The 27,540-nt window shown below is 35.9% G+C and overlaps 2 protein-coding genes across 11 annotated transcripts in view; both read right to left on the bottom strand.

Moving 5' to 3' along the window:
- The window catches only part of tbx19 (T-box transcription factor 19), a 31,519-nt gene extending 18,045 nt beyond the window's left edge, over window positions 1-13,474 (bottom strand). For 6 of the 9 annotated variants that reach the window (XM_062041824.1, XM_062041815.1, XM_062041792.1 and 3 more), the window contains exons 1-3: window positions 13,444-13,474; window positions 13,270-13,356; window positions 29-267 (exon numbers count right to left, since the gene is read on the bottom strand). In XM_062041824.1, the coding sequence (XP_061897808.1) occupies window positions 29-267; window positions 13,270-13,311 (281 nt within the window). In that variant the 5' untranslated portion in view covers window positions 13,312-13,356; window positions 13,444-13,474. Of the gene's footprint in view, window positions 1-28; window positions 283-6,940; window positions 6,999-7,074; window positions 7,208-13,269; window positions 13,357-13,443 lie in introns of those variants that run through there. The other 3 variants (XM_062041808.1, XM_062041799.1, XM_062041833.1) reach the window with 3 other exon arrangements.
- On the bottom strand, window positions 210-27,540 carry LOC133646479 (vesicle transport protein SFT2B-like). Of its 2 annotated transcripts, XR_009825298.1 has the most exons (9): window positions 27,353-27,540; window positions 24,073-24,162; window positions 23,885-23,970; window positions 17,393-17,474; window positions 17,176-17,211; window positions 17,036-17,094; window positions 13,444-13,473; window positions 13,270-13,356; window positions 210-267 (listed from the first exon to the last, which is right to left on the bottom strand). XR_009825298.1 is itself a non-coding variant. In XM_062041871.1 (8 exons), the coding sequence occupies exons 1-8, from the start codon at window positions 27,419-27,421 to the stop codon at window positions 13,320-13,322; spliced, it is 489 nt and encodes a 162-aa protein (XP_061897855.1). In that variant the 5' UTR covers window positions 27,422-27,540; the 3' UTR covers window positions 12,947-13,319. The 2 variants fall into 2 exon arrangements, 1 of the variants encoding a protein (XP_061897855.1); XM_062041871.1 differs by lacking the exon at window positions 210-267 and having other exon boundaries at window positions 12,947-13,356.

Genomic DNA, 27,540 nt, shown 5'->3' on the forward strand with positions numbered 1-27,540 from the left:
CTCTTATTTTGGAAGGCGAGAGGCTTACCGCCCGTTCTTGGTGACAATCATCTCATTGGTGATGTGCTGGAACTTCCTCCACAGCTCAGCGTCCTCCAGGGTCACCTGCAGCCCCCTCTCTGTTGGGTCGCCCTTCTCCCGGCCGGCCTGCAGTCCGCTCGCCACCGCGCTCAGCAGCCGCAACATGCAGCTTTCTGCAGATTTGGCGCCTCCCCCGTGGCCGTCTGATGGAGCCTCGCCGTCACCTTGTCGCTCCTCCACCTTCATCTGCAGAACACACACCTGAGCTTGTTAAATAGGAGTGACTGTTCATTTCCCTCAGCCATATAGGAACATGCTTCATTCAGCATCATCTATATCACAGGAGTCAAACTCAAGGCCCCGGGGGGCCACATTATTTGAAGTGGCCCGCGAAAGCCTGGAAATAATATATGTGTTAATAAAATGCTTCATCTTTTCTTACTAAATATACTAGTTTTTTCCCTTTTGACATTAAAAATCATGTACTGCATGCAATTGCATATCTTTTAAAATTCAATGTTATCATGTATTCCAAAATTATTTTTTGTTCAGACAAAGATAAATACTGTACTTAAATATCTGCTTGACTTATGATTTCAAAACAAATGATCGATCAAATTGAAGATTGTAAAATTGACAATAGATTTTACAGTTAAATTCCCCCGACTGAGTTTTTACCGTAAAATCACTTTGGTACTGTTTTTCTCCATATACAGTAAGACACAAAAACATTAAAAAAACAAACAAAAAAACATTAAAACAACGAGATTTTACGGTAAAAAACAAAAACTGGCAGCTCTGTTGTTTGCTTTTACCGCCAAAAACAGTGGTATTGTTTTTCCATTTATTCATTTTCTTTATATGCTGTAAAAAAAAATCACTGCTTTTACTATAAAATTCTGGTGACTGAGCTGCCACATTTTAAAGTCAAATTTAAATATCTTTTTTGCAGCTTATGTAAAAAAAAAATATTGTTAATGTATTATATATATATATATATATATATATATATATATATATATATATATATATATATATATATATATATATATATATATATATATATATATATATATATATATATATATATATATATATATATATATATATATATTAGTGTTTCCCACACATTCATTTATTTGTGGCGGCCCACCACGAAAGAATTAAGGCCGCAACAACAAAAAAAAGTTTTTTTTTTGTCCTGTCCAGCTTCTCAGGCAAATCATATAGTAGATGTAGATGCCCATATAGGCTGTTCAGATTTACTTTACAAAAGAGAAGTGTAGGATACTTCTCTTGTTGCCTTATTTGTATTTGACCACTACTGTTTTCTGTTTATTTGTTACTGACTGTGGCAGGACACCTCTGCCTCTGTTTCACTTTATGTTGCTGGTAAATAATATGCTTGTAGTAGTAGGCTAAAGTTAAATTATTTAGTATGCACTAATTAAAGGGGCAGAGGTTTAAGAGACATTTTAGCTTTTATATTTTTATAAGATATATTTTTTGTAAGAACCACAATTAATAAATATATTTCAGTGAACAACTTATTGTTCAAATCTGTATATAAATATGTACATAAAGTGTTGTAATTATATTGTAAAATGGATGGATGGATGGACGGTTAAAACAGAACTGTTATTATTAATTAGTAAGTATACATTTTTTGAGCCTTTTTAGAGAAAATCATATCATTGTAGTAAATTATGCAAATTACTCGATGATGTCATGGTGACCACGCCCATAGCCACGCCCCCACCGCCACAGGTATCTTGGCAGTTTATGGGAAACACTGTATATATATATATATATATATATATATATATATATATATATATATATATATATATATATATATATATATATATATATATATATATATATATATATATATATATATATATATATATATATATATATATACACACATGTATATTTATTGTTAAAAGCGGCCCTCTGAGGGCATCCATAACTGTGATGTGGCCCTCAATGAAAGCAACTTTAAAATGCCTGATCTATATACTGTAGTTCTAGTCAGATGTTTATACATCATGGACACTTAAGGATTTATAAGAATTGGGTGAACATATTTTTATTTTGCATTTTCTCCACTCAGGCTTCTTCCCACATTCAGAAAACGAGAACTCCAGTCTAAATTTTGGGTGTGGCGTGGGTCGGATTGGTGTGTCCTTTGGCAAGACATTTGTCCCACCTTGCCCCCAGTGCCACTCACACTGACATACACTGTATGTACATTATGTCAGTGCCACTCACACTGACATACACTGTATGTACATTATGTCAGTGCCACTCACACTGATATACACTGTATGTACATTATGTCAGTCAGCGTTTAGTGGTGGTGGAATAATCTGTAGGCACACGTTTTGAGCAAATAAATGACGTGCATTCAAGTTAATCATTTAAAAAGTCTTCCTGGATGACATTCCTACAATAAAATGGTGCTGCAACTGTCTCCTGATTGTTTTGGGGGTATTTCCCCTTTAGTTTTGTCTTCATCAAGTGAAATGCAACTCAATTGAATTCAGGGTAAGTGACTGACTTGGTCTTTGTAGTAAAGTTCCACTTATTTGCCTTAGAAAACTACAAAAGCATTGAAGTTGTCACGTTGTGTAAATGGTAAATAAAAACAGAATACAATGATTTGCAAACCCTTTTCAATATATACACAAATACATGCATACAGTATATACATATATACGTATAATTACACATACATATATACGTATAAATACACATACATATATACATTTAAATACACATACAAATGGTAAATGGTTTATACTTGTATAGCGCTTTTCTACCTTCAAGGTACTCAAAGCACTTTAAATGTATACATATATACATTTATACATATATACACATATTTGTGTATATATACACATAAATATGTATACAAACATATATACAAATATATATATATATATATATACACTTGGGCAGTAATAGTTAACGCAATAATAACGCGTTAACTATACATTTCAATAATGGCACTCATTTTTCTAACGGGCAATTAACGCGAACACTTCCTTTTTGACCCCCCTGCCGCGCCGTAGCGAGGGAACTTGGCTGCAGTTCACTTGCTACTGATGAGCCACAAGCGAGCAGAAATGGACAAAAGAAAGTCTAACTTATGGAACTATCAGGCTTCAAAGTCATGGCAAGTTGTTCTCCCGACAAGAAAGATTCCTGGCAGGTTGAAATATTGCGTCAATTCTTGTATAACATGTTCTGGTCGATTCCTCAATTACAGAATAATTAGCAGGCTGAATATTACATTTCATGAATTAATAGAGAAGGTTGTTATGCAGCAATATGAAGCCACCCTCCCTGAAAAGTATCTGTGTAGGGTACACTTATTAATGACGGAAAATTATACCTATCTGTGATTATCGCAATTAATTTTGAGTCAACTATGAACAAAACTGCGATTAAATATTTTAAAGGAGCCATATGTAATAATTTCATGTCAAGTCATCATTAAATGGCCCTGATATATCAAAAGGCATGAATAAATCATGTTATTTTCCAATACCTCTATAACTGATAAAAGTAGTTTAGCCGGGATATAATCATTTCAAAATTAAATTTACAGCCCTGAAATCTTGTTATTGTTCTCATTTGGATGCCACACCCTCCACTGTTTGACCAATTAGAAAGTCCGTGAGTTTCTTACATCCAGGTTGCCAGTTATGCACCGCCATCTTGGTCTGGCTACTGCCACTGGTAAAGTTACTAAACATGTCAGACCTTAGTACATCTAAAAGTTAACATTTTCAACTTATTCATGACAAAACCAGGATTTGTATCTTGGATGCCTTTGAAAGATGGAGACCATTGAAGGCGGAGAAGATTTTTTCATCTGACGCCAAACTTGCTAATTTCCTCCTTGATGATAGGTAAGTCAGGCATTTATGTTTTCTTATTACTTGTAATAAATGAAAATGGACATTTGGTATGTAAACTATATTGTCTAATTCAGTCTATGATCTTGTCTAACAAAAGCTGGTATGTTTGTGCAACCAATGCTTTGATGGTGCTCCTAGTGTGATGCTTTAGCATGCTAGCCCAGTCAATGACACATGGACGTATAGGCAAACATGTCCGCTAGCATGAATGTCCATGAGTATTCCAACTGACAGGGCATAATACCTCACTGAGAGGACATCTCCTTCATAAACAAAGCACAATTGCTGGTAGACAACACCCGCCCCGTCCTTGTTTGTGAATGACTGAGCATTTCATGGAAGCTGCTTTTATACCCAATCATGGCACCCACCTGTTCCCAATTAGCCTGTTCACCTGTGGGATGTTCCAAATAAGTCTTTGATGAGCATTCCTCAACTTTCTCACTCTTTTTTGCCATTTGTGCCAGCTTTTTTGAAACATGTTGCAGGCATCAAATTCCAAATGAGCTAATATTTGCAAAAAATACCAAAGTTTCTCAGTGTGAACATGAAATATCTTGTCTTTGCAGTCTATTCAATTGAATAGAAGTTGAAAAGGATTTGTTGTATTCTCTTTTTATTTACCATTTACACAACCTGACAACTTCACTGCTTTTGGGGTTTGTATATGACTGGCAATATTTAAAGTGCATTTTATTTAGGAAGCAGATCTCTAGTGAAGCGGTGCTATTTTTTTGCTAATTTGTCATTTAAATATAGGCCCTTAACAGTTATATAAAAACTTAGATGTGTTTATTCAGGACAATGCACATTGATAAACGATCCGATTCACAGATTGTAAATGAGCCAGATTACAGCATAGTTGCTCATTTACATATGTAGTCCCAAGACATAAAAACACAAACACAGAAGGACAATAAAACATTATGTCAAAAACACAGACATAAAAATTAAAAACAATTTAATTAGTCAAAGTGATGGCCTGACTGTGAATTTTTAAGAACAAATCTAAGATGCTTTTTAAAGGTGTAAAAAAGTGGGACATTGTCTAATATTACTTGGAGGTCTGTTCCACAAATGACTTCCTTGGACTGACAGAACTGTTAGTTCAAAGCTTGTTTTTCTAGGGGATGTCAACACCTCTGTCTTGTCCTCATTTTAATGGATGCATAACGTGGGCCATGATAAACTTAATAAATCAAACAGCTGTTTTTGAAATGAAGAACATTTTCTATTTGACCTAAATGTTACACTGACGGAATGACAGAGGCTTTTGATCAAGTTTTTTTTTTAATTGATTTTTTAAATACCACTTCTATGGGTTTGAATGTTGTGTTTTCAGTGAGTGAGCAGGTGGTGATGCAGTAATCTATGTGGGGAAATATTAAGTGGAAAAACATCTTAGCAGACTTGATTGTCATGAAAGGTCTGATTAGTTTAAAATTATGCAGATTTTACTTGATTTCTTTTTGCTGAGTTTGAGTTGTTGTTTTTGAAGAAAGTGGTGTGTCCAGTGCAGGGGTCACCAACCTTTTTGAAAGCAAGAGCTACTTCTTGGGTAGTGATTAATGCGAAGGGCTACCAGTTTGATACACACTTCAATAAATTGCCAGAAATAGCCAATTTGCTCAATTTACCTTTAACTCTATGTTATCATTAATAATTAATGATATTTACACTTAATTGAACGGTTTAAAAGAGGAGAAAACACGAAAAAAATGACAATTACATTTTGAAAGATAGTTTATCTTCAATTTCGACTCTTTAAAATTCAAAATTCAACCGAAAAAAGAAGAGAAAAACTAGGTAATTCGAATGTTTTTGAAAAAATTAAAAAAATAATTTATGGAACATCATTAGTAATTTTTCCTGATTACGATTAATTTTAGAATTTTGATGACATGTTTTAAATAAGTTAAAATCCAATCTGCACTTTGTTAGAATATATAACAAATTGGACCAAGCTATATTTCTAACAAAGACAAGACGTTATTTCTTATAGATTTTCCAGAACAAAAATTTTAAAAGAAATTCAAAAGACTTTGAAAAAAGATTTAAATTTGATTGTACAGATTTTCTAGATTTGCCAGAATAATTTTTTTGAATTTTAATCATAATAAGTTTGAAGAAATATTTCACAAATATTCTTTGTCGAAAAAACAGAAGCTAAAATGAAGAATTAAATTAAAATGTATTTATTATTCTTTACAATAGAAAAAATAAATTTACTTGAACATTGATTTAAATTGTCAGGAAAGAAGAGGAAGGAATTTAAAAGGTAAAAAGGTATATGTGTTTAAAAATCCTAAAATCATTTTTAAGGTTGTATTTTTTCTCTAAAATTGTCTTTCTGAAAGTTATAAGAAGCAAAGTAAAAAAATTAATGAAAGTATTTAAACAAGTGAAGACCAAGTCTTTAAAATATTTTCTTGGATTTTCAAATTCTATTTGAGTTTTGTCTCTGTTAGAATTAAAAATGTCGGGCAAAGCGAGACCAGCTTGCTAGTAAATAAATACAATTTAAAAAGTAGAGGCAGCTCACTGGTAAGTGCTGCTATTTGAGCTATTCTTAGAACAGGCCAGCGGGCTACTCATCTGGTCCTTACGGGCTACCTGGTGCCCGCGGGCACCGCGTTGGTGACCCCTGGTCCAGTGTGACCCCATGGTACTTGAACTGCTCTACAAGATCAAGCTCAACATCCCTCAGGAACACACCAGACCGCTCAAGTTTTATGGGGTTTTTTTGTGAACATCATTGAAACAGTGGTATTTTTTTTAACAATAAACTGGAATTAAGAAGCCAATTCTAAATACTTATTGGGGCTGACGGGAGCATGGATGATACTGAGAGCTCTATATAATATTTTGTTCATCTTTTGGTGGAGAGCTACTCAAAATCAACCCGGTAGCTCACCAACTGGCTGGAGACTCTGTAGTAGACACATGTGACTGCACATACATTTGCCCATGTAAATAATGACTACACTTACTGAAATAATACTAAATGGTGACCACATTTTGCTGTTCGGCCTATTTACGGGGAACAATCTGTAGTTGGACCAGAAACATGTCATTCACAAACTTCCTGCAACATTTAGAAGAAGTCAGACAAGGTGCGACTCACCTGTATGGTGAAAGAATCCCAAAGATGTCTAACTGAAAAAGTGGAATTAACAAAACATGTGAACTAACAAGCGTTAGGCTGAAGATGGTACACCGCTCAGCGTGGACTGAACACAATCAAATGGTGAAAGCTCCTCCCTCAGGGCTCTTCACCGAACGACCCTTTAATTTCAGCCTCTAGCTGCAAACACACACACACACACACACACACACACACACACACACACACACACACACACACACACACACACACACACACACACACACACACACACACACACACACACACACACACACACACACACACACACACACACACACACACACACACCATTATTCACATACATTGAGATTTTTTTTTCCAATTTCATTGATGACTTTCCTCTTTACTGACATACACTATATTGCCAAAAGTATTTGGCCAACCATCCACCACTTGGCCCGGTGTATCAAATCCAGCACTTAGGCATGGAGACTGTTTCTACAAAAATGTGTGAAAGAATGGGTCGCTCTCAGTGATTTCCGACAGTGGAACTGTCACAGGATGCCACCTGTGCAACAAATCCAGTGCGGAAATTTCCTGGCTCCTAAATATTCCAAAGTCAACTTTATTCTAAGAAAAGTGAAGAGTTTGGGAACAACAGCAAGTCAGCCACCAAGTGGTAGGCCAGGTAAAGTGACAGAGAGGTCAGCATAGTGCAAAGTGGTAGGCCAGGTAAAGTGACAGAGAGGTCAGCATAGTGCAAAGTGGTAGGCCAGGTAAAGTGACAGAGAGGTCAGCATAGTGCAAAGTGGTAGGCCAGGTAAAGTGACAGAGAGGTCAGCATAGTGCAAAGTGGTAGGCCAGGTAAAGTGACAGAGAGGTCAGCATAGTGCAAAGTGGTAGGCCAGGTAAAGTGACAGAGAGGTCAGCATAGTGCAAAGACTTTCTGCACAGTCACTTGCTACACAGCTCCAAACTTCATGTCACCTTCCAATTAGCCCACGTACAGTACGCAGAGAGATTCATGGAATGGGTTTCCATGGCCGAGCAGCTGCATCTAAGCCATACATCACCAAGTCCAATGCAAAGCGTGGGATGCAGTGGTGTAAAGCAGTGTTTTTCAACCTTTTTTGAGGCAAGGCACATTTTTGTCATAAAAAAAATCCGGAGGCACACCACCAGCAGAAAATTTTAAAAAATGTAACTCCACCAAGTCGTCGTGTCTTATTTTGAGTGTGTTGGTGTCTTCCTGTGTGTAGTGCTTTAGTTCTTGTCTTGCTTATTTTGGTGGCCCTTCCTGTTTTGACGGTGTTTTCCTGTAGTGGTTTCATGTCTTCCTTTGAGCGCTATTCCGCGCACCTGCTTTGTGTTAGCAAGCAAGGCTATTTATGTTGTTGCTATCCTTCTTTGTGTGGCCATTGTTGATTGTCATGTCACGTACGGATGTACTTTGTGGACACCGTAAGTTTTTGCTGTCGTCCAGCATTCTGTCTCTGTTTACTTTGTAGCCAGTTCAGTTTGACTTTTGTTTTGCATAGCCTTTTCCTTTCGTTCATTTTGGGTTTAAGCATTACATACCCTTTTTACCTGCACCCTGCCTCCCACTGTGGTCTGCATATCGGGATCACAACAAACCATCCTCGTCTCACCCGACACTTTCCGACTTTTACAAAGCAATGCTGCCACCTACTGACATGGAGTATTACGTGGTTACCCTGCCGAGTTTTACACAGCACAGACACTAAGCAACGGCACATTATTGGCAGATTCTAATTTTTGATTTGCCAAAAATATTTTTGGGATAAATTAGGTGAAGTTGCATAATTTCCCACGGCACACCAGACAATATCTCACGGCACACTAGTGTGCCGCGGCACAGTGGTTGAAAAACACTGGTGTAAAGGACATCACCACTGGACTCTAGAGCAGTGGAGACGCCTTCTCTGGACTGATGAGTCACACTTTTCCATCTGATGGACCAGTCTGAGTTTGGAGGTTGCCAGGAGAACGCTACATTTCGGACTGCATGGTGCCGAGTGTGACATTTGGTGGAGGAGGAATTATGGTGTGGGGTTGTTTTTTCAGGACTTGGGCTTGGCCCCTTAGGTGGACTGACATCATATTGAATAGGATGGCACTTCAAGTTCATATGTGAGTCAAGGCAGGTGGCCAAATACTTTTGTCAATATAGTGTATTATTGTTGGATCCTCGTGTTAAACAAGGCCAAAGTGTCAAATAAGGTTCATGCATTTGGGAAATAGCTTGCATGCAGTTTTGGATGCCTCTGAAGGTTGTATTTTGCCGTCTTTTTTTTTAACAGAGAGCCATTTGTGATGTCAGATTGACAGATGCACTAATGTGGACATTTCTAGTTCATCTTGCCTGGACCCTCCATGCTTTCCAGCCTGCTCTACAATAAATACTTTATATTTTCCACGGGACTATTTTCCCAACATGGACCAGTAAGTACAAGTTGAATTAGCCGCTAAAAAGACAGCTGCATTGCAACATTACAACTTGGTTTGAGGAAGATTATTTACAATATTTTCATCTGGCATGTGCACAATATTATCAACGTGCTTCCTTATGACGCTCTATATTGAACAGAGTGGGCAGGTGTACCTAATGTTGTGACCGGCGAATCCATATAAGCCTATTGTTTATAAATATTATTCTTGACAGAGAATTAAATAAAAAGTGGTGATGTTCGTCTTAAAGATGCATTTTTAACAGTGTACATTTTCAAAAGATAAAGTCTGATACTTTTGGAGCGGGTGGTGTGTGGAGGCTTTTACTTGCAATCTGGGAATGCCTCCACACACAAACTACAACGGCTTTTACACGTGACTGTGAAGCAGGCTTTCATTTAAAAGGTATACCAAAGCACATCCAATATATGTTTCTAGACCAAGGGTCACCAACGTGGTGTCCGCGGGCACCAGGTAGCCCGTAAGGACCAGAATGAGTAGCCCGCTGGCGTGTTCTAAAAATAGCTCAAATAGCAGCACTTACCAGTGAGCTGCCTCTATTTTTTAAATGTTATTTATTTACTAGCAAGCTGGTCTCGCTTTGCCCGACATTTTTAATTCTAAAAGACACAAAACTCAAATAGAATTTGAAAATCCAAGAAAATATTTTAAAGACTTGGTCTTCACTTGTTTAAATAAATTCATTAATTTTTTTTACTTTGCTTCTTATAACTTTCAGAAAGACAATTTTAGAGAAAAAATACAACCTTAAAAAGGATTTTAGGATTTTTAAACACATATACCTTTTTTACCTTTTAAATTCCTTCCTCTTCTTTCCTGACAATTTAAATCAATGTTCAAGTAAATTTATTTTTTTTATTGTAAAGAATAATAAATACATTTTATTTTAATTCTTCATTTTAGCTTCTGTTTTTTCGACGAAGAATATTTGTGAAATATTTCTTCAAACTTATTATGATTAAAATTCCCAAAATATATTCTGGCAAATCTAGAAAATCTGTGGAATCAAATTTAAATCTTTTTTCAAAGTCTTTTGAATTTCTTTTAACATTTTTGTTCTGGAAAATCTAGAAGAAATAATGATTCGAAATATAGCTTGGTCCAATTTGTTATATATTCTAACAAAGTGCGGATTGGATTTTAACCTATTTAAAACATGTCATCAAAATTCTAAAATTAATCTTAATCAGGAAAATTTACTAATGATGTTCCATAAATTTGTATTTTTTATTTTTTCAAAAAGATTCGAATTAGCTAGTTTTTCTCTTCTTTTTTTCGGTTGAATTTTGAATTTTAAAGAGTCGAAATTGAAGATAAACTATGTTTCAAAATTTAATTGTCATTTTTTTCGTGTTTTCTCCTCTTTTAAACCGTTCAATTAAGTGTAAATATCATTAATTGTTAATAATAACATAGAGTTAAAGGTAAATTCAGCAAATTGGCTATTTGTGGCAATTTATTTAAGTGTGTATCAAACTGGTAGCCCTTCGCATTAATCACTACCCAAGAAGTAGCTCTTGGTTTCAAAAAGGTTGGGGACCCCTGTTCTAGACCATCCTAGTCCTAGACCATCAATATATGTTACTAGACCATCCTAGTCCTAGACCATCAATATATGTTACTAGACCATCCTAGTCCTAGACCATCAATATATGTTACTAGACCATCCTAGACCTAGACCATCAATATATGTTTCCAGACCACCAGAAAGAGTGTGTGGATTAGAATCATCATAGGTCCGTTTTGAAGCGAGGCATTTTTCAAAATAAGGGCACATCCATGTAGCAAGAAAATCTGAAAAATACACACTTTCATACACATTATAACATGTTCGGAGGGAAGACAAAATAATTACCTTTTAAAATATTTGGTTGGATTTGACCACTTAGTGACACAACAAAATTGAAATGTCAGCTGAGAATACTGAAGGCAAACATCTGCTCGCAGGAGTGTGAAACTGGCAAGAGGTCAAACATCTGGAAAGCTACGACACTTGATATGTGTGGGTGTGTGCCATTTAATCAGCAGGGAGATTATTGGTGTTAGCCTGTCATCAGGTGTGAAGACAGTGTGAACAAAGGCAGCAGGTAAATATCAGCAGGTGAGACACCAACATATATTTTACTCGGAAACTGGTCAGCTTGAGCATTTTATTAAATATGGAAAAGTACAGTGAATGTTTGAGTATTTGTTGTCTGGTCACTCACTAGCTGCATTGATTTATGACCATCACATCTTTTTAATCACTGAAATGTTCTTACAGACAGAAATGTTTCATCAAAAAGCTTCAGACAACTAGCGCTCGCTACAAAAAGGCTGTGCCAAGTGTGTGTGTGGTGACCAAAGCAAACAACTACGTAGCTACAGTGGTACCTCAGGTTCGTTAGTCATTCATTGTAAAAGGTCAGATGAAGACCAAATAGTACAGAAAAACTAAGCATTTTTTTCTTTTAAGAAATAATGTCGATCAAATTATCTGCTGGAGACACCAAGAAATATTACCACAAAATACATTTTAGAGAGAAAATATTTGGTTTTACATACAGAAAAACAAATATTTGACATCACTTTTACATTTATTTAACTCTTATTGGCGAAGACGTCAATGAGCAAATAGAAGAACCACGCCTTAGTACTTTGCTTCCAGTTCTTTCTTGAAGTCAGTAAGGTTTCTTGCCTTCTTTAGTGTTAGTGCTCAAATCTTTCTTTGGCTGCATGGTTGGTTATTTTGCAGTTATTATTAAAACATAAAACTTTTTTAAATTTTTTTTTATAAAAGATCATTGACTGAGTCACCAATCCAAGGGATTCTTTGCTTGGGTACTTGATACGCAAGCAAACAAACCAGATTGTTATGCGCAATGTTTGGTTCATTCAATAACCGAGATAGTATATGAAAAGAAGGGGGAAACTTTTGGAGAAAATTCAAAAGTGAGGTATACAAAAAGTGACCACTCACTGTTGAAACAACTATCGTAATGATGTTACGTTTAATGAAGTGTTTTCTTCGCACAGTCCATGGCAAGCATCTAGTTAAAATGCTCAAAAGTTGGGTTGTACTTCACCTTAAAAGAAGCAGGCTTAATCTTGCGGAAAAAAATCATTTACGTTTCCTGTGTTCCGTTATGACTGTTGTGTTATTACTCGCAAATCTATTTTATAGATTACTATTCTGCATGTCACATAATCCCATCAAAATAAATGGGCATTGTTTTAAGACAAAGTTTTTATGTTTTTAAGTACAGGTTCGGGCACTGTTTACGCACCAGCACCGTATCAAAAGTACCGATTTGACCCGGGTACCGGATTATATGTAAACAATACCCAACCAACAGACTACTGAAACCCTTCTCTGAAATATTTGGACATTACAAGCAGAATGAGACAAAAAGGCACAGAGTCAGTAGCTACACTTCATGTGGCATCATAGTGTTCACAAGAATAGCACTTTTAGCTCATGGGTATCAGTCCAGCTGTTCTGAAATAATATACATTTTGACCTCAAATTTGCTAATTAATATTAATGGCTAATATTTTTATCAGTAATTGGATATTTAATATATACCAGTTATATAAATACAATATGAATACCTGCTGTGCTGTGAAATATCCTAACACGTCTGTTACAATAAATAATAAAAACTACAATCCATACACCAAACAGGTGTACAACTAAACACACACAGGATGCGGAGAGACAACTGGTCACCATGGAAACCACACCTGACACCTGGTCCGCCGACTCGCAGCCCCCTCAATGCTCATTCAGATGTTTAGAAGCAGAAGGAAAATAATTTTAAGATACCGTCTCTGAAAAACCAAGAGGACAAATCCCACAATTTAGTTTTGAATCACTAATTAACATTCTGGTTACGTGCGTGTACATGTGTGTAGTACCTGGCGAAGGGGATGTATGAAAGGCCATACCTGCAATAAAAAGCACTCAGTCAGAATGTTCATTAAATAGTGTGGTCAGAAGTTTACATAAGAAAGAAGTATCCAACTAGAATAGTGCTAGGAGCTTGTTGGTGGTTGCAAACTTGTTTAGGGTCATAACTTCACCCAATACAGTAATAGTGTAGGTACTACCATATGAAAAAAATAGGAAAGACCATGAAACTTTTAGTTTTTTCTTTTCAAAAATTATAACTGATGGTAATTGTCAGTTAATCTGCTTACCAATAAGATCTATAGATAATGGTTCATGGATATGTAGTGGATCAAGGTCATTGTTTAAAAATAGACTCTGCACTTGAGTTTAATATGCAAGTACAACAGTTTTTTAAGACATATTGTCATCTTGTGCTTTTTGGAGTTAAGTTTAAAATAAAAGACTTAAAATGTGAATAACAAATTCATAGAATCCCAGGCTAATGCAATGTTGATTAAAAGAAGAAGTGAGTGAGGTTTCCTCCATGCATACCTCCCATGAAAGCCAAACGTGTCTCTTTCTGGTGGTAGATGCATGTACTTTGATGACTATTTAGGATTTTGTATTGGCGTTCTGCACTTGTGCTGAGCTTGCAGCCCAGTTAGACCAGCGCAATAAAACAGACGTTTGTCCAGAATAAAATGAACGCATGAAATCATTTATAAGACTACTTTCTATGCACGTCCAATTGGCCTAGAAATTGTTTTTTTTCTGCCGACAATTGTATTGGCTGGTCGACATCGGTATTGGAAATGATGTTGGGCAATATCGACTTATCTGATATTTGTAAAAAAGCCAAAGTCTGACATCCCACTGGCTGATTTCAAACTGTTTGGAAATCTTTTTCTATAATTTCCCATATATGTACAGTATGTGTCAACAACTGTCTTTGTGAAGGCTTCATTGAGCTCACTCCCTCACTTTGACCATGAAGAGCAAACCAAACAAAGACTCCAGACTAGTGCTACAAATGCCCTGACATGTTCTAATTATTTCCCCCAAATATATAGGATCTATTTTTAGACATTTCAAGGACATGTCTTAATCTTAATACTTTCCTCAGAAAAAATGCTTTTCTGCTAAATACATTTCACTTATTATTTTATAATACATTTCTCCTTTTGTAATTTATCACATTATATATGTGCAATATGTAGTATATACCACCTTCAAATATAATCTTATTCAAATGAAGCTCAAATGTTCATATGTCACAATGATACAACAAAATGTTTTGGTTCACTTTGCCACACATCAAACCAAACAAAAGCAAAGGTTTGGTGGTCTTTAAGGAGTAAAAGGGATTAATTTATTATCAATGAATTATTTTTGAAACATCTGATTTTCAGCTGCTCCACTGAAGCTTGTTTCAAGACCAACACTCAACTCATAACTTGGAATCAGGGTGAAGAATCATGTACTGTACAGGAAGGAAGGAGGAAAGAGCGCCAACTCCGAAATGTCCGTGTGATGATGCAGATATTGTACATTTATGTCCCTAAAAGACATTTATGGTAGGTTTGTTTTAACAGACAGAATGTTACAAAATCCACACAAAAAACATTAAATAAAGATTATAAACTAAATGTATTTGATTGAGAGATAATTTGATCCCAAGGCAAAACTTGGCTTAGTACTGCTGGAGAAAGCCTGGTCAGCAAGCACACAGGTCAAATGTTTCTTGTGGTTGACCAGGGTTGCACACGGTTGGGGTCTCATTCAACACTTCTCTTGCTCCAAACATGCCGAACAGAGTTCATGTCAAAGAGGTCTCATGTGACCAAGTTTTGACAGTGTTTTTCAGGCGTTCATCATCACAGTTCAGTCAAGCCTGTACTGTACATGAGTAATACAACAGGAATCGTTGGCACATACTGGAACTTGTCTGTGGGGCTCAGAATACTTGCTGGTTGGTAGGTGTTTGAATCATTCACTCAATCATATACAAATCAATATATAACCATTATTTAATGTTTTTATTTGGAATTGTTTTAATTCGGTCTCTTTTACATAAACCTATAGAAAGTATTCACAGCGCTTCACTCTATCCACATTTTCTTAAGTTACAGCCTTATTCCATTTTTGGCCTCAAAATTCGACAGACAATACCCCACGACGACAATGTGAAAAGGTTTTTTTTTTATTTGCAAACGTATAAAAAATGTACAAAATAATTCAAAAACCCTTGAAGCTGTAATCTCTGCCAACACGCATGTGAGCACACTTTGAGGAGAAAAAGAGGAAAACTGACAAAAAAAGGAGGAACATTTCTATTGGCATGAAGTGCTGCCACGCAAGACCCGAAATCTAATTCTTAAAATGAAGACATTTCCTGCAATTGGGTGCATTTCTACACTTTATTTTACCTTGAAAATATTTCTTTATTGTATTCTACCAACCTCTTTTGGCTGTCTTTTTGACACTTACATGTCCCATGTTTTGTACAACATATTTTTTTGTTTTTTTAGTAGATAATTGACTTAATTTCTACATTATTATCATTGAAAATGTCAGGTAAAATTCTATAACTTGCATGAAAACATTTCCTACTTGGCAACTCTATCCTATAGCCACGCCCCCTCGGGTATTATACTTCCAGTGTTGTGACCTCTGTTTACAATCCGTCACGCCAAAAATATACCTTCTCGCTGGCTACTAACACATGCTCTAGAACTTCAACTGGTTCTAAAGTAAGAGTGTTGTGATTGTAATCAAAGCTAAGCTACTCCCGGCCCAAAGCAACTGTGCTCCGAAGGTGTCTGCTCCCTCACACTGCTAGCAAGAACTGGACTCGGCGAAAGAAACAACGTGGTATGGCTCCCTGCTCTTCATGCACCGTTCTGAGGACTTTGTCCGCCAGTTAAAGCAGAGTCATTTTGTAACTTTTGCTAGCGTTAGCTGTAGCGAGCTGACTTGCCCAGTTTGTAGCAGACCAAAGCGGCCTACAAGCCACGGTGAATTGGTTGAGACGCATAATAGATTTAGCCCTTTAGCTAGTCCTACACCCCAGTTTACCTGGCACCACACCTTAGTCATAGGATACTCCATCACTTGGAACATACTGCTTAGTAAACCAGCCATAATTAGGTGTATTCCCGGGGCCAGAGCACCCGACATTGAAGCTAATCTTAGGGAGCTGATTTGTAGCAGGCCTAGTAAACACCCACGACAGGCTAATAACACCACTAGCTACACGGACATAGTTGTACACGTCGGCTCCAATGACACTAGGATGAGACAGTCAGAGATTACAAAGAGGAACATAGCTCGGACTTGTCTCGGCATGGACTTCTTGTCTCTGGCCCCCTGCCTGCGAGAGGCAATGATGAGAGGTATAGCAGATTAGTCTCGCTTAACAAGTGGCTGGCTCGCTAAAAAAAAGAAGTATCGTCTACTGTATGCAAAAAACAAGACAACATTCAAACTATTGATTTAATCGGAAGTGAATTAAATCGACACCCCCACCCTCATATAGGATAAGAAAAAATCAAATGATTTGACTTGCCTGCGAGGCTAAACCCACACAATATGTCTCTGCATGTGTGCATAAATGCTTACCAGGTGAATGCTAAAAACTGCAGGAGACAGAACAGCAGTGCAAGGCCGTAGTTCTTCCACTAAAAAAACACAGAGGTTAGTGAAGGAATGCTTCCTCTTATCCACCATGCTTTGCTTGCCAAACAGAATGAGTTTCTCACCCAGAAAGCTGCACATAAAGTCAGAGCCAGACACACCTGTAGACAGACAGCTTATTACTTCTGACATACCTCCAACCTCTCTGTATCTTCTAAGGATGTACTGAAGTATTTCACTGTCTTTTAATGGCTGGTTACTTTGTCTTCAAGCGAGTTAAAAGATCCCTGCGTCATGTACAGTTTGAACAGCATGCACCAGATGACATCCCAGTATTCTCACCAGCATAATGATGGTGGCAAGCGCTCGTTCTTTGGCACACATGCTCTTTAACTGCCTGCACGGTCCCATCAGGAACATGGTGCTGAAACCACAGCAAAAACAGACAGGTTATATTAGGGCTGGGCGACATATGGAATATACTGGATATATCGCAGGTTTGTCTCTGTGCGATATAGAAAATGACTTAAAAAAATAATTTATGGAACATCATTTGTAATTTTTCCTGATTAAGATTAATTTTAGAATTTTGATGACATGTTTTAAATAGGTTAAAATCCAATCTACACTTTGTTAGAATATATAACAAATTGGACCAAGCTATATTTCTAACAAAGACAAATCATTATTTCTTCTACATTTTCCAGAACAAAAATGTTAAAAGAAATTCAAAAGACTTTGAAATAAGATTTAAATTTGATTCTACAGATTTTCTAGATTTGCCAGAATAATTTGTTTTAAATTTTAATCATAATAAGTTTGAAGAAATATTTCACAAATATTCTTTGTCGAAAAAACAGAAGCTAAAATGAAGAATTAAATTAAAATTGATTGAACATTGATTTAAATTATCAGGAAAGAAGAGGAAGGAATTTAAAAGGTAAAAAGGTATATGTGTTTAAAAATCCTAAAATCATTTTTAAGGTTGTATTTTTTCTCTAAAATTGTCTTTCTGAAAGTTATAAGAAGCAAAGTAAAAAAATTAATGAATTTATTTAAACAAGTGAAGACAGAGTCTTTAAAATATTTTCTTGGATTTTCAAATTCTATTTGAGTTTTGTCTCTCTTAGAATTAAAAATGTCGAGCAAAGCGAGACCAGCTTGCTAGTAAATAAATACAATTTAAAAAATAGAGGCAGCTCACTGGTAAGTGCTGCTATTTGAGCTATTTTTAGAACAGGCCAGCGGGCTACTCATCTGGTCCTTACGGGCTACCTGGTGCCCGCGGGCACCGCGTTGGTGACCCCTGGTCTAAACATATCCACATATATATGGTGTATGGTGATATGGACTAAACATATCCACATATATATGGTGTATGGTGACATGGACTAAACATATCCACATATATATGGTGTATGGTGATATGGACTAAACATATCCACATATATATGGTGTATGGTGACATGGACTAAACATATCCACATATATATGGTGTATGGTGACATGGACTAAACATATCCACATATATATGGTGTATGGTGACATGGACTAAACATATCCACATATATATGGTGTATGGTGACATGGACTAAACATATCCACATATATATGGTGTATGGTGACATGGACTAAACATATCCACATATATATGGTGTATCGTGACATGGACTAAACATATCCACATATATATGGTGTATCGTGACATGGACTAAACATATCCACATATATATGGTGTATCGTGACATGGACTAAACATATCCACATATATATGGTGTATGGTGACATGGACTAAACATATCCACATATATATGGTGTATGGTGACATGGACTAAACATATCCACATATATATGGTGTATGGTGACATGGACTAAACATATCCACATATATATGGTGTATGGTGACATGGACTAAACATATCCACATATATATGGTGTATCGTGACATGGACTAAACATATCCACATATATATGGTGTATCGTGACATGGACTAAACATATCCACATATATATGGTGTATGGTGACATGGACTAAACATATCCACATATATATGGTGTATCGTGACATGGACTAAACATATCCACATATATATGGTGTATCGTGACATGGACTAAACATATCCACATATATATGGTGTATCGTGACATGGACTAAACATATCCACATATATATGGTGTATGGTGACATGGACTAAACATATCCACATATATATGGTGTATGGTGACATGGACTAAACATATCCACATATATATGGTGTATGGTGACATGGACTAAACATATCCACATATATATGGTGTATGGTGACATGGACTAAACATATCCACATATATATGGTGTATCGTGACATGGCCTAAACATATCCACATATATATGGTGTATGGTGACATGGACTAAACATATCCACATATATATATCCTGTATCGTGACATGGACTAAACATATCCACATATATATGGTGTATCGTGACATGGACTAAACATATCCACATATATATGGTGTATCGTGACATGGACTAAACATATCCACATATATATGGTGTATCGTGACATGGACTAAACATATCCACATATATATGGTGTATCGTGACATGGACTAAACATATCCACATATATATGGTGTATGGTGACATGGACTAAACATATCCACATATATATGGTGTATGGTGACATGGACTAAAGATATCCACATATATATGGTGTATGGTGACATGGACTAAACATATCCACATATATATGGTGTATGGTGACATGGACTAAACATATCCACATATATATGGTGTATGGTGACATGGACTAAACATATCCACATATATATGGTGTATCGTGACATGGCCTAAACATATCCACATATATATGGTGTATGGTGACATGGACTAAACATATCCACATATATATGGTGTATGGTGACATGGACTAAACATATCCACATATATATGGTGTATCGTGACATGGACTAAACATATCCACATATATATGGTGTATGGTGACATGGACTAAACATATCCACATATATATGGTGTATGGTGACATGGACTAAACATATCCACATATATATGGTGTATCGTGACATGGACTAAACATATCCACATATATATGGTGTATGGTGACATGGACTAAACATATCCACATATATATGGTGTATCGTGACATGGACTAAACATATCCATATATATATGGTGTATGGTGACATGGACTAAACATATCCACATATATATGGTGTATGGTGACATGGACTAAACATATCCACATATATATGGTGTATGGTGACATGGACTAAACATATCTAAGGCTGCAGCTAACGATTATTTTTCTATCGATTAATCTATAGATTATTTTTTCGATTAATCGGTTAATCTATAGATTATTTTTTCGATTCGTTTATAGATTATTTTTCCTTTTACCGATTATTTTTTATTTTATTTTATTTAAAATGAAGATGAAAAAATAAAAGTAGGCCAGTTTTTTCAAAAGGCATGGCTTTTATTTACAAAAAAAAAAAGTATGGCCACTCAGTCAACATTGACAACAACATGACAAAATATTCTGTAACAATGTAAACATTTAAAACTTTTAACATTTAACAAAATTAAAAGTAGCTTATTTGCTTTTTAATGTGCAAATATAAAAGTAAACATCCAGTGCAAATCTTAATATTCTGCAATAGTATAAGCATTTCAAAAGTAAAAGTATTGCTTATTTTGCTTTAAAATGTGCAAAGATAAACATCCAATACAAAAAAGTGCAAAACGAAATATTCTGTAACAAAAGTGTAAACATTTCAACAAAAGTGAAAGTATTGCTTATTTGCTAAAATGTGCAAAAATAAAGATAAACATCAATACAAAAAAGTGCCAATCTAAATATTCTGGAGCACTGTAAACATTAAGTATTGCTTTTAAAATGTGCAAAATAAACATCCAGTCCAACACAGTACACAATAACCAATTCTACTCATTCCAGTGAGTGACTAACAGTTGTAATGAAGAAAGGTTAGCATGTCTACTTGCTTTGCTTCTTTTCTTGTTTACAATATTCCCAGCAGCTGAAAATAGGCGCTCAGAAGGGGTCGATGTGGCTGGAACTGAGAGCTAATTAGCCTTCACCTCAAGCCAGGACTGCGAGTGAGCTGAGCTGCAGTTTAAGTTTCTAGTAGGTCAACGGGCTCATAGTGATGTTACTAGTAGTTGACTGGGAGGTGTTTATTATCATTTGGGGAGAGTCCGCTGCCTGATGCTCACCTGCTAAACACCTATCTGCTCCACGCTGAAGCGCTGACTACATGCGCTCTGAATACGCACTGCTGATTGGCTGATAATGCTTCGTGTGTACCAATCAGATGGTTGTATGGGTGGGACAATGCTGCGTGTGTACCAATCAGATGGTTGTGTGGGTGGGACAATGCTGCGTGCTGAGACAGAGGCAGCCGCAGAAGGAGCAAAGCAACTTGTTAAGACTTTAGCAGCTAAAGTTAGCTTTAGCTTAGAAACTCGTTCGGTACACCCCCGTACCGAACCGAAAGCCCCGTACCGAAACGGTTCAATACAAAACACATACCGTTACACCCCTAGCAGATACAAATGACACATTCATGTTTTTGTGTAATGATGACAACGTATGCTAACGCGGACGATTGACTAGTTGATGGTTGATGGTTTTCTTTTCAAATGTTCGTTCATAGCCGTTGTGCTGCTATGATAGGACATTTACGCTCGACACTGTGCATACAACAACATTATTAGGCTGTGTATTGAAATACTCCCACACTTTTGACGACTTTTGGCGTGCGTTTTTCCCCTCGCTCGCACAGTCTGCTTTGCGCTCCACCATGACGGTAGTGTGACGTAATTATGCGACGCGTCGACGCACAAAAACGGCGTCGACGTATTTACATAACCGATGACGTCGACTACGTCGACGCGTCGTTTCAGCCTTAAACATATCCACATATATATGGTGTATGGTGACATGGACTAAACATATCCACATATATATGGTGTATGGTGACATGGACTAAACATATCCACATATATATGGTGTATGGTGACATGGACTAAACATATCCACATATATATGGTGTATCGTGACATGGACTAAACATATCCACATATATATGGTGTATGGTGACATGGACTAAACATATCCACATATATATGGTGTATCGTGACATGGACTAAACATATCCACATATATATGGTGTATGGTGACATGGACTAAACATATCCACATATATATGGTGTATGGTGACATGGACTAAACATATCCACATATATATGGTGTATGGTGACATGGACTAAACATATCCACATATATATGGTGTATCGTGACATGGACTAAACATATCCACATATATATGGTGTATCGTGACATGGACTAAACATATCCACATATATATGGTGTATCGTGACATGGACTAAACATATCCACATATATATGGTGTATCGTGACATGGACTAAACATATCCACATATATATGGTGTATGGTGACATGGACTAAACATATCCACATATATATGGTGTATCGTGACATGGACTAAACATATCCACATATATATGGTGTATGGTGACATGGACTAAACATATCCACATATATATGGTGTATCGTGACATGGACTAAACATATCCACATATATATGGTGTATGGTGACATGGACTAAACATATCCACATATATATGGTGTATGGTGACATGGACTAAACATATCCACATATATATGGTGTATGGTGACATGGACTAAACATATCCACATATATATGGTGTATCGTGACATGGACTAAACATATCCACATATATATGGTGTATCGTGACATGGACTAAACATATCCACATATATATGGTGTATCGTGACATGGACTAAACATATCCACATATATATGGTGTATCGTGACATGGACTAAACATATCCACATATATATGGTGTATGGTGACATGGACTAAACATATCCACATATATATGGTGTATGGTGACATGGACTAAACATATCCACATATATATGGTGTATGGTGACATGGACTAAACATATCCACATATATATGGTGTATGGTGACATGGACTAAACATATCCACATATATATGGTGTATCGTGACATGGACTAAACATATCCACATATATATGGTGTATCGTGACATGGACTAAACATATCCACATATATATGGTGTATCGTGACATGGACTAAACATATCCACATATATATGGTGTATCGTGACATGGACTAAACATATCCACATATATATGGTGTATCGTGACATGGACTAAACATATCCACATATATATGGTGTATGGTGACATGGACTAAACATATCCACATATATATGGTGTATGGTGACATGGACTAAACATATCCACATATATATGGTGTATGGTGACATGGACTAAACATATCCACATATATATGGTGTATGGTGACATGGACTAAACATATCCACATATATATGGTGTATCGTGACATGGACTAAACATATCCACATATATATGGTGTATCGTGACATGGACTAAACATATCCACATATATATGGTGTATCGTGACATGGACTAAACATATCCACATATATATGGTGTATGGTGACATGGACTAAACATATCCACATATATATGGTGTATGGTGACATGGACTAAACATATCCACATATATATGGTGTATGGTGACATGGACTAAACATATCCACATATATATGGTGTATGGTGACATGGACTAAACATATCCACATATATATGGTGTATGGTGACATGGACTAAACATATCCACATATTCATAAAAGGCCATATTGCCCAGCCCTAGGTTATATGCTGTATTCACAGAACTTTAATGGTTGAAATGTGGTCAGAACGGAAGTACCTGGCTAGAGCACAGATGTTTCCTACACTGTAGAGGACAGCAAAAACCGCGAGTCCAAACGCCGGCAACCACAGCAAACACGTGCCCTGAAACAAACAAGCTGTTACCTTGGAGACAGCAGCACACGGCAACCAGGTGGGCTGTTACCCTGGCAAGCGCCCCATGATGCCGCAGTCACTACCACTCACCAGAATGGAACACAGCACACCCAAAATGAAACAGATGAGAAAGCCTTTCATTCTTGTCCCCCAGGCTAGCGTTGATGCGTTATTGGCTCTCTAAAGGGAAGACATAACCACAAGTTTGATAAGCTTGTTTACTCAAATTTAAAATAATATCTTACATTGAAATCATCAATTGTGTAAAATAATAGGCATGATGTGATTTTAGAATTAAAAATTGAATTTTTAAAATTATTAATAATGTAATATACTGTTTACATACTCATTCATTTATTTGTGTCAGCCTGCCACGGATACATTTGGAGCACATCAGAAAGATTTGGCACTATGTTTTTAATTTTAGATTTGATGCCATTTGCTTACCCTCGCTCACACACACATTATAATAGGGCTGTCTGAGTGGCTTGTAGTTAAAACTAAGGACAGTTGATGGCATAGTTCCTCTGCACAGTCAGAGGCACATCACATTGCTCATGGAAGGGGCTTTTTAATTTACTAACTATAGCCAACAACTACTCTGACAAACAGACAAATGGTCATTGAACAGAATGACGCGGTGTTGGCGCTAAGAATTTTCAAAATGGGGTCATAAAAATGGCGTCCCACTTTTTTGTAAGCGTTTTGAAAACAAATGAGAAATGTATGCATTATCCTGTTATATCTCACATTCTATATAGTGTTTTGGAAAAAGGTTGTCATAAACGTTATTTCATTTATTAAAGAAATACCGTATTTTTCGGAGTATAAGTCGCTCCGGAGTATAAGTCGCACCGGCTGAAAATGCATAATAAAGAAGTAAATAAACATTTATAAGTCGCACTGGAGTATAAGTCGCATTTTTGGGGGAAATGTATTTGATAAAATCCAACACCAAGAATAGACATTTGAAAGGCAATTTAAAATGTCTAAAGAATAGTGAACAACAGGCTGAATAAGTGTACGTTATATGAGGCATAAATAACCAACTGGTATGTTAACGTAACATATTATGGTAAGAGTAATTCAAATAACTATAACATATAGAACATGCTATACGTTTACCAAACAATCTGTCACTCCTAATCGCTAAATCCCATGAAATCTTATACGTCTAGTCTCTTACGTGAATGACATCAATAATATTATTGGATATTTTACGCTAATGTGTTAATAATTTCACACTTAAGTCGCTCCTGAGTATAAGTCGCACCCCCGGCCAAACTATGAATAAAACTGTGACTTATAGTCCGAAAAATACGGTAATACAAAAGAAAACACATTTTTATGCATATATAAATGTATTCAGTTATAAACATTCATTTACTTTCTTCTTTCTTCAGTCACACGCAGGATTCTCACAGGAATGAGCCAAAAATCCAACCATACAACTTATAAACAAAAATGTAAGTATATGAGCATGAACTGATGAATCCTACTAGGATGAGAGTCAAAGCGTCTCCTGAGACAAACCTAACAGTCCAGTTGTGATCGATTGAATGCCCTGACAAAACAATTAAATACCATTTTATGTGGTAACGACGAATAAGGGTTAACAACAAACACGTAACTTGTGACGGTTATTCACAAAGTGCCCACAAGACATGCCGTATAGTGCAGCGGCAACTCAATAGAGTGAGATATTAGATGTATGTGTTAGATCCATTGTATCAAATGTAAATACAGACCTACAGTAAAACATTGCAATCAGAAGTGGCTAAAAAAAGAGTGAAGCTCAAATGTAACCAGTTCAAACGGAAGGATAATAATGTTTTTCTTTAACAGTAGTAATATGTTTAACCCCCAATGAATGTGCATGTGTCACGACTTGTCAAATCTGGTCTAACTACTGTAAAAAAATGAAAAAATTGTCCCAATCATGCTTTGTCAAAGACATTTTGTAATGTAATCTGTGATATTTCTACCTAAATAAATGTTTTCTGGCAGATTGAAATAAAGTGTATATTATTTTATATCCTGTTTTAAATGATTGTTTGCAATGTTAGAATGTTTAGCAGGCTGTATATTACATTTTAATAATAAATAGAGAAGGTTAAGACATTGTCATGCAGAGATATGAGTACCATTACCTTTTACAACATGTAATGTACCGTACATAATATCAGAAGCATTTATTCAAGTTGAAATATCACAGATTGCATTACTAAACATCTTTGCAAATGCAAATTCTGTAATCCTACAAAATATGCACGTAATTTATTTATTGTCAATAAAAGCTTGTTTATTTCCATTTTGTGTTGTCGTTTAAAAAAGCATTATGTTTAAAAAAAATAAAAATGATGAAAAATGATATCTATATGCAATTAAGAAATTGCGATTAATCTCAATTAAATACTTTTAATCGTTTGACAGCTACATTTATTACATATCTATTTACCTGTGCTCATGTGAAATATTATCAATATCTGACAGCACGAAATATAATTTTTTGACCCGGAATTATTTGGGCATATCCTGTAATGGTCAAAACTTCATTTACCAAGTCTGGTAAATAACGGAACGGCGTGGCTGGAATGGTAGAACGGCCGTGCTAGTAACTGGAGCGTTCCAGGTCCGTTTACAGCTTCCGCCATCCTAATCACGGCCATTCACCCACATAACATATATATACACACATAAAATATACACATGCATACATAAAATATATACATACTGTATATATATACATACATACATAACATAACATATGTACATACATACATTACACACACATATATATATATACATAACATATATATACATACATAACATAACATAACACACACACATATATATATATATATATATATACACACACACATATACATATATATATGCACACATATACACATATATATATATATATATATATATATATATATGCACACCTATACATATACATATATATATATATATATGCACACCTATACATATATATATATATATATATATATATATATATATATATATATATACACATACATAACATTTTATATATATATATATATATATATATATATATATATATATATATATATATATATATATATATATATATATATATATATATATATATATGTAACCCGAAAGGGACAAGCGGTAGAAAATGGATGGATGGATATAGACCATATGGTAGCAATACAAACCAGAAAGTAAAGTGATTACAGCCCTAAATCAAGAAATGTTGTTAATGTGCAAGGTTTAGGTAAAAGACAAAGAAGACTAAAGTTACTTTTCGTGAGATTATTGTGAGTGTGACGGCTAACTTGGGTTAGCCGCTGGAAGCTAATGAGCTAACAACAAGTGTCACCTCCAGGATTCCTGCCGCGTCCGAGTTACCATCATCCTCCCCGCTCAGCACCTTCTTTAGTTTGTCCATTTTGTCTTCTCTCTAAAAAGCAAAGAAGTGCCAGACAGCTTCAAGAAGTAAAAACTCAGGTGTGCAATTTTAGTCACGAAGATGTCCTCAACAGGTGGCGAGCTTCCGCCTGCAGTACC

This window comes from Entelurus aequoreus, linkage group LG01 (assembly GCF_033978785.1).
Source record: "Entelurus aequoreus isolate RoL-2023_Sb linkage group LG01, RoL_Eaeq_v1.1, whole genome shotgun sequence".
NCBI classification, from domain to species: Eukaryota; Metazoa; Chordata; class Actinopteri; order Syngnathiformes; family Syngnathidae; genus Entelurus; species Entelurus aequoreus.